General features: G+C 37.5%; 1 protein-coding gene across 1 annotated transcript; it reads right to left on the bottom strand.

Annotated features, from left to right (window-relative positions):
• Positions 1-5,051: 5,051 nt before the first annotated feature.
• Positions 5,052-6,482, bottom strand: LOC113281919 (plant UBX domain-containing protein 16-like). Its single transcript, XM_026530854.1, has one exon. The coding sequence runs from the start codon at positions 6,480-6,482 to the stop codon at positions 5,052-5,054; it is 1,431 nt and encodes a 476-aa protein (XP_026386639.1).
• Between the last annotated feature and the right edge of the window lie 5,070 nt (positions 6,483-11,552).

Genomic DNA, 11,552 nt, shown 5'->3' with positions numbered 1-11,552 from the left:
GATATATGCAGATTTGCTATAAATGGATGACTTGCTTTCTCAACTTCAGTATCCTCTTGGATTTTAGAGCTTGAAACTGGAGTTGTTCTATTATCTTCAACTATCTTATTATGTTCATCCCTGATATGCGCAAATATCTTTTCAATGCCTTCAATTTCCATTATATATAGTGTATCTGACTTTGAAGCAAAACATGACATTTGAGTTGATCTTCGACAAAGATGACCAAGTCTAAATGTTTCAGAGTTCTTATAATTATCAGACAATAATGTTTCATCCATAATCCTAAATGAATTGGCACCTTTCAACCATCTTTTCAGAATAAAGTGTGGTGGTATTTCATCTACCTCCAGCTTCATAAGAACTTTAAGCACATGTTTACAAGGTAAACCTTTAAATTCAAAATATTGACATTCACAATACCCTTCATACGTACCTGGCTTCAAATTTATAGCGAACTGTTGCAGATGACCAATCTTAGATGTTACTAAGTAAGTATTAAATTCATCCCCTTTTTCTATCTCATCAGACTTGAAACACTGTGCGTCTAATAGTTACTCACGAAACTTGTTATAAATATTGCGAGTGTATATTGATGCACCGTGCTTAAGTATCAAATTTCTGCTATCAATATTCAGGATTTTATGTTCTGATATAAGATCCTCACTGTCTTCTTTATCAACAATTTCTTTCACTTCTTGTTCATACCGAACAACAAATTCTCTGAGATTTGTTTTTGATGAAACAAATGATTTGAAAAAGGCATTTACCCGTTCACTGCGACCCGTTGTATTCATACCCGCATAAATTGTATTTCTATGGTAGACAGGTACCCAGGATTCTCGAATCTCATATAAATCAGTTAATCATTCATTGTCGCTTAAATTAAACTCCACAATCATCTTTTTCCATTTTTCTTCAAACTCTTGTATCGTGTAAGGCTTAAATTCTTTTGAACGCATTCTTTCATATCGCCCTTGAACTTTGACTTCTTAAAATAAATATGTGATAATTTCTCAGGGAATTTTTTCTTAATGTGCCAAAGACATAAACGATGGCGCGTATTTGGGAAAACTTTCTTTATAACACCAGCCATCGCAGCGTCTTGGTCAGTTATGATTGCTGATGGATGTTTCTCCCCCATAGATTCAATCCATATCCTAAACAACCATGAAAATATAACTTCAGTCTCATCTTGTAAAAGAGCACACCCAAATTGGATAGTTTGATAATGGTGATTTACCCCCGTAAACGGTGCGAATGACATTTCATATTTATTCGTTCTATAAGTAGTGTCGAAGAAAACTACCTTGCCAAATTGTTGGTATGATAACCGTGATTGCGCGTCCACCCTGAAAAAAATTACCGCTCTGTCATGTTAGTTAACTTGAACTCTATAAAAGAATTGTGGATTCTCACTTGTTTTCTTGTGTAAATAATCAATGACAGATTGGGCATCACCAAGTTCTAAATTTTTGTGCCTAACATTGCGTAGATGATTCCAACAATCTCTTTTATTAAATCCAATATTTTGACCCTCAAGGATTACAGGAACTTTTCCAACTTCAAGATTCTCTCTATGTAATTTTTCTGTCATATCCTTTACATCTTCTGACATGCATTTATTGGTCCGCATACGCATTCTTTTTCGTGGTGACTCAAATTTGTGATTGTGTTCGTCTGAAACTGTCATCACCTTCCACATATTATTGTCTTCATTAAGAAGAATTTGCATCTTTGCCGTGCCCACACATTGTATACTACTGCAACTTCTGTTTTTTTTTTATCCACCCCTTCTATATTGTCAGTTTTTACTTTGTTTCCCTCCCGAGAACATACCATGTAAGCTGCTGTCACTTCTCCGACACCTATCCGAGTTCTATTTGTTGATCGAACACGAATCGTAAAACCATTGCATCGTCCATATTCAGTACAATACTCCTTGGTTTCTTCATAAATGTTGAATTGCATTCCTTCATATGGTGTTTCTAGATTATTATTTCTTTTATTTGGAGTAAAAGTATCAGGAATGGGTAAATCATCCATCGCTCTTGGAATCACAAAAAATATTGTCAGGCTACTTCTTAGTTCTTATACCTTAAACTAAACTAAAACAATTGCTAGGTGCATAAATCCCAAATATTGTCAAGCTACTTCCATCGGAGTTTTTCTATGTTCTACTAAAAACTCGACTTGTGCATAGTCATTCTTTAGAATTCAGGAAAGACACATGAGCATATTAATTAGTACGGTAGTGATAAAGGTAATACAAGAACAATATTAGAGGTGATAGTAGAAACAAAGTACCTTCGTTTTTGTAAAATGTGGATTAGAGATTGCAATTAGATGCGAGCATGCCTTGTTTTCTACGAGTAACAATTATGCAGTAACCATTATTTACCTTTCTGTAAGGAAGTTGAAGTGTCGCTATGATCGCATATAATCAGATCAAAATCTTAAGAATCAACGAGGAAGAGGAGCAGGCGAAGATAAAGAAGAAAAACTTAAGAAAAAAGAAACCTAATTGAGATCGTGTTTATTTTGTGAAGGAAATATAGGCAAATCTTTGTTTTTATTTTATTTTTAGAAAAAAAAAATGAGAGAAATTTGGCTCTAAAAATAAAAAGAAATTTTATTTTTAAAAAAGAAAAGGAGATTTGTCAGAAGGGTTTGTCAAACCCCTTTGTTAAAAGATGCCGATCCATTAATATATCTCTCACAAATCAAAAGTTTCGAGTGAAGATATTTACGAGATATATATTTTCGATTAAGTCAGCTAAGGTATGATTACTAGAGATACACACATGTCACCTTCCCATGGTCCCTCATAGGCACATCAAAAAATTTATATGCATATTTTTGTATGGTTTGGGAATCGAGAAAATTTTTGATGGGGGCGTTTTTTGATGGGGGCATGTGGAACAATGAGATGTTAACATGTGTCATTTATATTAATTTTTTTCATAAATCATGTTTCCAAAAATACCAAACATTAAATATAAACAATTGAGATAAACAAGATTTTCTCCAAAAATACATTTTTTTTATATTTTTGGAAACAAAATTTGTTGGGAGGAAAAACATGTGTCAACATCTTATTTGTCCCCCATGCCCCCATCAAAAAATACCCCGATCAAAAATTTATCCTTGGGAATCAAGATAATAATGAAAAATTTATACCCGGAGCTAAAAGCCTGAAAACGTTTTGATACTCCTATTTTAATTGTTCATGCTCCCTAGAAAATATAGGAATTAAGCTTGCATAAATTTAACAAAATAAATATTATTAATCAAAATTAATTGAAAAAACAGTAGTTTAAAGACTCTTCTAAAGTAGACTTGGGAAAACCCTCACTAGCATCAGAAAAAGGATGAAAAAAATTCAAAACCATCCCAAACTCTATAAAATACTAACGTTACTTTCCGAATAATATTGTATGCCACAAACCCGACTTGGAACGGACTCAAAAGCAAAAGCTAGCTTTTGAAGGCTTAAATAATAAAATCTAAGCTAAAAATTTGAAGACCATGTGATTGACTGTTGTCCCGTTCCCCATAAAAGAGACTCTTCTTGCGCGATTGTAAGACACCAGTAGGGTCTATAGCCTCCAAATAGCTCATTGCTTGCTCCTCTGCGTCAATAGTACTGTTTGCGGCTCCATTACTCCCACCATATGAAGTATCTCTATTCAATGGATCACACATATCTGGAGAACAAAACAACAAAATTGCATCTTCAAGCTTCCAATCCGTCGCATCTAAGTATTGTACAGCAGTCTCGACGGACTGCCCAACATTAATTTCAAGAAACTTAGAAATAAAAGGGTTTTGCTCTTCAACCTTACTCTCCTCCATTGCGTAAAAATTGAACTTTCTTTGTTTCTCCAGAGAAACCAAAGAGAACTCTGACTGACTGAAAGGCTGGCCTGTCTATTTATATGATTTTGTTTATGATTGAAATTCTAATTATAAGCTGTATACAATTAAGGAAAGTGGAGCCATTAGGAAGGCGACTGCGTTGGACGCATTCCTGTGGGTCTAGAAGCTGCAGTCTTCTAACACAAACCCAACTTTCCAAACATACACAAACTCTAAAAAACACTCAAAATCCTAGTCATCCAACACCCAAAACTCTCGGAAAATTCGAGCCAATCCAGCTCAAACCCAAGTTTCCTAGTCCGATTAAAACTTTAACTTGCAGTAGTGTCATACAAAACTGCAGCTTTGGTTACAAGCCTTCTGAATGAGCAAGACAGCATATCCTCTGCAATACCATTAATTTCAGAAACGCACAAAAAACAGATGACTTTCGCGTCCGTGGTGGTCTAAGTGACTATCTACCCTAGAGTCCATTATGAATTTATCAAATTGAATCGAAGTTTTAGTTCTGCATCTCAGACTTCCAGGGTTTTTTAGTGTATAAATTTCATTCCTAATCAAATTTTCAGTGAATAAAATTGTGTTGGTGATCTCAAACTTTTTTTCTCTTTTTGAAGTAGAAATAGACAAGAGCGCCTAAGCATAAGTGAGGTTAAAACCAGCACCAAAAATACAGAAAAACAAAATAAAGGGTTGGTAAAAGCCCACACCCAACCAACAAAAACAGAAAAGATTAACCAAAGCTGCATATGCATCAGTTGCTCCCTATGTTAGGAATATTGCACATTCCATTTGAGCCTAGAAAGCTCTTTCTTAGTCTTCTTGCCAAACTTTTCCTCAGAAGCAGCCATGGTCATATTATCTTTTAATCAAGACTTACTGGTCATATCAAAGATGCCAAAGCTAATTTCCTAGCAGCAATGGCTTCCCAAAGCTATTAGTTAACATGACACTAGCTTGCACTTAGAGGAATTAAAAAAATCTATCCATGTAACAAAACAAGTAAACACGAATGAAAAGTTGTATTCATAAATAAAACCATCTACTGCCGACTACTGACGAAAGACAAGACTCTATAAAACCAAAATAATCCAACTTGTAAATTATAGTTTTGCTGATTTAAAAAAAAAAAAAGAGTAAAACAATAACCCAAAATAGACTTCCTTTTATGCTCACTCCCAAGTAACAGAGATCATGGAGTCCAAAAGTCCAGCCTCCTTGAACGTTTGCCTGCTTTCATAATCAAGAACATCTGATGCACCTCCAATGGCTTGAGTTAGCTGAAAAGGACGAGACTCTGCTTCATCAAGCTGTGAGCTACAGAAAGACCATAAAAACTGGATTGGATCTGTTCGAAGGAAATTACGCTGTAGCCTGCGCCCATTAGGAAAGTGAACCTCAATACGGCAGAGAAGTGTTTCGTCTTCATCCACCTTTGGCTCTTCAGGGAGATCAGGATATGTAAGCTTCTTGCATTTGTCACTACAAGTTGGAGCGATGGTGGTAGCTGTCATGCTTTCCTTTGAAGATGCTTTAACCTCCTCATCCTCTTTGGTAGTCTCAGAAATAGCAGTCTGCGGAGAAGTTACCGCTGGAGGACCAAATTGAGCGTGATGTTGTTTAGGACTTGCATCCATAAAAGGGACTAAATCCTCCAACAAGCGCTCAGCTTCAATCTTTTTGGTCCATGATCGCATCATATGCCTTGTGATTGGGTCCAAAACAAGTACTGCAGGAAAAGATTTCAAATTGTAATAATCGCATTCCTTTTTTCCTTCAGTGGTATCATCATAAACTTGCCAGAAGATGAAATTGGCGCCGATAGTCTGCGCGACCATTTCGTTTGCCCATACATCCAAGTTTAGTGTTTGAGAACTGAATTCTTTTTCAGATTGCACATTTACTATCAACCACTTGTCTTGATCTTCAGCGGCTTGTTTTGCATCATGCAAAGCTCCTTTATGCATCAATTCCTTTGGTGGCCGATACAGTGAATCGAAACTATCTTGAGGTTCATCTACTTTGTCGACCTTTGGCTCAGAAACCTCTTTGCGTTCTGGGGAAGGAGGCATTATCTCATAACCATAACCGCAGTCAAAGAAAGAGCTTCTGTCATAACCATAACCGCAATCTGGGAAAGGCCTTCCGTAAGAACCCCGCATGCTCAACCTTCTGTCACGACACCGCATGCTGTTGAGGTAAGCCCTATACTGAGGATCATAAGCGCGATCTAGGAAACCGCGATAAAAATCTTCTTTTTCTTTTTTCTTCCTTTGGTTTTTTGATAAACCCCCGATATCTTGAGAGTAACCTAAACCCGGCCTTCGCTCGATAGGACCTTCTTCCATCTCGGCCATAGTGTTTGGTGTTCCATTGGACGAAGTAACTTTCTTGAATGGATCAGAGTCATCAGACACTTCTTCTTGACCGTAAAACAACGTAATTGCTTGATCAAGCTTCCAATCCGTTGCTTGTAAATATTTTCTAGCAGTCTCGACCGATTGCCCAGCAGCAATATCGAGAAACGAAGAAATCAATGACTTTTGCTCACCAGCATTACTACTCTCCATATAATCCAACCGAACACTACTACTACTCTCCATCGCACAAAGAATTTTTTTTTTTCTTTCCCCTCAAAGAAAACGATTCTGAACTGAGTCTAGAACTTTTGGTCTGTCTATTTATAGACTTTTGTTTACGACTTGAATTCTAAATATAACTTGCATAAAATTAAGGAAAGTGGAATCAAAATTGGATTCAGAAGGCAACTGCCGATAGGGGAGGGTAACAGACGGACTGATGCGGATTAGGGGTTACCCGCGTCCAAACCGTCAGAATTGCGGATTTGAAAAATCCAACCGTGTCCGGTCCAATCACCTGTGAATTTGACATCTACGGATCCGCGGATGATACGGGCCGGATGCGGATTAACTGAGGATTTATTCAAACAAACCAAAAAAAAAAAAAAAACTTCTGAAGTCTAAAATAGTATGGGCAACACTCTGGTGGAAGAGTGATATAGTGAGAATGGAAAGCAAAGATGGCGTTCGGTATGTTTCTTCCATGGTGGTCAGACCTGCAAGCTGTACTAACAATGCAAGTATGACACTTAAAGGATTGCCTTTACTGTTTGGGATCTCAAGTCGTTTGCAATTCAGTATATTCAAAGAGGTCTTTGCTTTACTAAACCCAAACTAGAGGATAATACAACAACAACATGGAGCTTGTACGAATGATGTTTTAGTTCTTTGAATCATTAGTTCCAGGTTTTCCATAGCTGACACGCACAACTTTGGGATTTTAATAAATCCAAAGCAAAATGGAAGAGTTACCTGCATGTACTTTCGTCATTTTTCCCATTATATTTAGCACGGTTTTGGTCACTTCATGCTAAAGTGTGACCAACTGAAGCACTCTCGTTTAACAAAAGGAGAACTAAACTAAACTTCGTTGCCAGATTACAAGAGTAATTTGTACTTTAACGTTCTGATTATAATGTGAGATCTATAATTTCCCTTACTCTCCTACGGTGCGGATGAATTCGCGAATTTCAAAATACAACCGCAACCAAACCGTTAAAAGTGCGGATTTGAGAATCCCACCCGTGTCCGGCCCATAAATCTTGCGGATTGGTATTCACCCGTAATTTTACGGACGAATATGGGTGAAGTCCGTGGTTACGGATTTTTTGCTCACCCCTAACTGCCGACAGGTCAGATGTATTTGGGCTTCTAGTGGACTAGAAGCCCAATTAACAGATTCCTAAACAAGACAGAGTATATCTGAGGATAGTTTGTAAAAAATGGAATAAAATATTGGCGGAATGCGGAAGACTTGTTTTACACTTGATTTACAGACTACGACAACCATTCTCTCCGGTACCAGAAGAATACGAGTAACACACTCACCCATATGCTAAGTAACACACTCACCCATATGCTAAGTCTCAGGTTCTTAATGGTCGGGATTTATATTTGTTTGGATTTCATAACATTCTTCTTTTCTTTTTGCTCAGTAATAATTTATTTTTATTAATCACCAAAAAAATGTCCAAAGAATTACAAAAACCTCAATGAGGTAAACCAAAAAGTAAAAAACCTGTAAAACAAAAAATGCCTCCAAGACATTCACATATTCTCAAACTCAGTTTATTCTAAAGTATGCCTCATCTTCATTTTAAAGTTCCTCCAAAAAGTCTGGCTTATTCTCAAAGATCTGATTCTGTCCCCTTAGCATATTTACACCCTTCTTTATTAAAGTATCTGCAGAGAAGTTTATTTCTTTGTAGCTATGAGCACAGATTCTGGTCCATCTAGTGATCACATACCAGGGAACATGATTTTGTGTGTAGGCTTGTAGCACAACCCTAGAATCTGTTCTGAAAATCAAGTACCTAAAGCCTTTACTCACTGCCCATTCACATGCTTTTATAACTGCCATCATCTCTGCAACGTAATTTGTGGCCACACCCAATCCACCTGCACTTGAAACAATGTAGTCCCCCTACTATTTCTTCCTATGAATCCATACCCTGCCTCTCCAGGGTTTCCTTTTGATGCTCCACCACAGCAAAGTAGAATCTTGTTTTCTGGCGGCAGATGAAAAAAATTCAACTACTCTGGAGTACTTAACTTTCCTATATTTCATCCCAAAAAATCTCAGTATCTCCATATCATAAGTTGTATTCCACATGTATTCTTTCTTCCTCCCATCACGTTCCTGTGTAAAACTCAAGATTCTGTTTTTGATTACTCCTTCACTGAAAGACTCACCATAAAAAACACATCTATTTCTCATGAACCAAAGTTCTTTCATTGTTATGAATGCAGAGTTTCTCCATATTTATTTCATAGCTGGACTTTTGTGTACTTCCATGTGTAGAATCTCTTCAAATGATGTTGGGTTCACAAAAATGAAAAAATTTCCTAGATGAATCCAAATTTTCCTACTTCACATTGACACAAAATATGTTCCAAGTCTTCTTCAGCATTCCTACACATTACACATCTTGAAGCTATGTTGAAATTTCTTTTATTTAGATTGTCATCTGAAGTAACTACTCCCCTTAATAATTTCCAAACATTACTTGAAATACTGGGATGAGTAGAAGAGTTCCATACCTTTGTTGTCTATGTCAATTTTGAGTATTTATATCTGATACATTCAACTGCTGAGGCCATTGAAAAATCACCAGAGATAGTCCCACACCGCACTCTTCTGTCCTCTAAACCATTTACTACTGGGAGTTCATTTATCTAAATCATGTCAGTTAACTCATTTGGCAACATCCATTCACCAGATAGCAGAATATCTGAGACCTTCTGTTTGTACCATCAATAAAATTGATAGAGCCCGCTAATAAACCCGTTACTTCGAACCCGTGAAAGAAGATTCCAGGAGTCTTGTTGCCCAAGTTGCTTGCACATGAAGTTTGCATCAGAATTAGGGTTACATAAACTAAACCCTAAGAGGTTAGCTAACCACAACTATTGTAATCTCATATCAATACAATACTCTCCCTGTGGGATTCGTCAGTTGATGTAGGAAACACTTGCCGAACCATGTTAAATTCTTGTCTCCATTGTTTATCTTCATTGTTTTAGCCCTAATTTCAAATCATCGTTTTTAGTGCCTAAAAGTAATTTTGGGTACAAAAATTGGCGCCGACTAAGGGGATTCATGAAAACAATCGTGTTTTACCATTGAGAAAGGTGGAACAAAAATCGTGCACGAATTTCAAGCAAAAATCAGCAAAAGAAAAAAAAAGTTAGGGTTGAAGAAACCATTACAAGGTTGAATAAACCGTTGCGAAATAGTTTAAGAGACTGTTACGAATAGTTGAAGAAAGCGTTGCGAGGTTGAAGAAACTGTTGCGAAGAAAGAGTTGCGAAAACCTAATCTTCATCCACCTCTCGTACACCATCGATCCAGTGCTTCTCATGCGTTGACTAATCAGTGTACAATCAGCGCCACGTTTACTAATCAGTGTACGATCAGCGCCACATTTGTCCACGTCAGCAGACCCGATCCAGTTAGCACGTTTTTCCACGTCAGTAATTAACGAGTCAGCGACCCTTGAGTGCTGACTGGTCCGCCACGTCAGCATCCACTCAACTATCGCATCAGCACCGCTCGGGTGCCACGTCAACAATGTCGTACCTGTTAGTAGTCCATGTTAGTCTTTTGATCCAGTCAGCACTGCCACGTGTGCAATAGCACGCGCGCTTCGTGAAATTCTTGTTTCGTCAATAACTTCTTCGTTATAATTCCGAATTGAGTGATTTTTGGCTCGTTAGAATCGTCTTTAAATTCCCTACAATATGGAAGAAAAAATTCCAGTGTTCGAGAAACTTTAATGTGCACTTAGAGTAGCAACATGATCGAGTTCGAAGTTTATGGATAGCGACATGATCGAGTTCGAGATGAGGATTTCTTAGACCCTTCAATATTTAGCCTTGCATCACATCGTAAGCACCTAAAGCCTCACCTAGCACGTGAGCACTTAAGTATTTCTTTCGCAAGCATAAAGTCTCGTCTTATGCACGAGTATAAAAGACTTGCACCTTGGCAAGCATAAAGTCTCGTCTCGACCACGAGCCCAACGCCCGATGTTGGTCCAAAGAATTGTACTCAAAACAAGCAATATAGCCAGCCTTCCCGAGCAGCCAGCGCTACATCCTTGTGGTCTCGAGCATCAAGTACACCAAAGTGGGAAAAAGTCGCGCCTAAAACGTGAGCGAATTTCATTGCAGGTTATCACTATTGGGGGCGTCTTTGTAATGTCTCTACTTACGCTTGGGGGTGAGATATGTCATCAATGGTCGTCGCAGAAGGAAAATCAAACTTCTTAACCCCCAAAAAGTTAGAGCTCAAGAGGGGGCGATGCTTACCATCAATAAAATTGATAGAGTCCGCTAATAAAGCCGGTTACGTTTAACCCGTGAAATAAGATTCCAGAAATTTCCATAAGACTTGTTGCCCAAGTTTCTTGCACATGAAGTTTGTATCAGAATTAGGGTCACATAAACTCTATAAATACTTGTATCCTAAACCCTAAGAGGATATGGAATCCTAAGTTAGCTAACCACAAATATTGTAATCTCATATCAATACAATACTCTCCGTGTGAGATTCGTCCATGGATGTAGTCAATACTTGCCGAACCACGTTAAATTCTTGTCTCCATTGTGTATCTTCATTGTTTTAGATCTAATTTCATATTTTCATCATCAAATCATCGTGTTTATTGCCTAAAAGTAATTTTGGGTACAAACATCTTCATTTCTGGATATTGTGACATGAACTGATTTTCTGGGTATAATACTTGTAATGGTTAGTCTTTTATCCAACAGTCTTTCCATACAGAAATTTGACCCAAATCTCCTACTATCCATCTAGTGTTTTTCTTCATCACTTCTTCCACCCATTTCATTCCAGGCCATATAGATGATTTTTTGTAGTAACTTATCCATTCACCATTTCTGCCTTGGAATTTTGCTTAGAAGTACCTTGCCCATTCATCAGTTCCATTCTGCATTTTACAGAAAATTTTCATTAGGAGAGCTTTGTTGATGATCTCAAGTATTCTCAAACCCAGACCACCTGCCTCCAATGGAGAACAAGTCTTATCCCATTTTAAAGTCACATATTTCCTCGTTGATGGATCACCTATC

Source organism: Papaver somniferum, chromosome 1 (assembly GCF_003573695.1).
Source record: "Papaver somniferum cultivar HN1 chromosome 1, ASM357369v1, whole genome shotgun sequence".
In the NCBI taxonomy this organism is placed as follows: domain Eukaryota; kingdom Viridiplantae; phylum Streptophyta; class Magnoliopsida; order Ranunculales; family Papaveraceae; genus Papaver; species Papaver somniferum.
The sequence above is the reverse complement of the archived record's forward strand: the minus strand, read 5'-3'. Positions and strand labels throughout refer to the sequence as shown.

Bases quoted from the DNA above. Each gene is read 5' to 3' on its own strand.
- LOC113281919 (XM_026530854.1), bottom strand. From the start codon at position 6,482: ATGGAGAGTAGTAGTAGTGTTCGGTTGGATTATATGGAGAGTAGTAAT.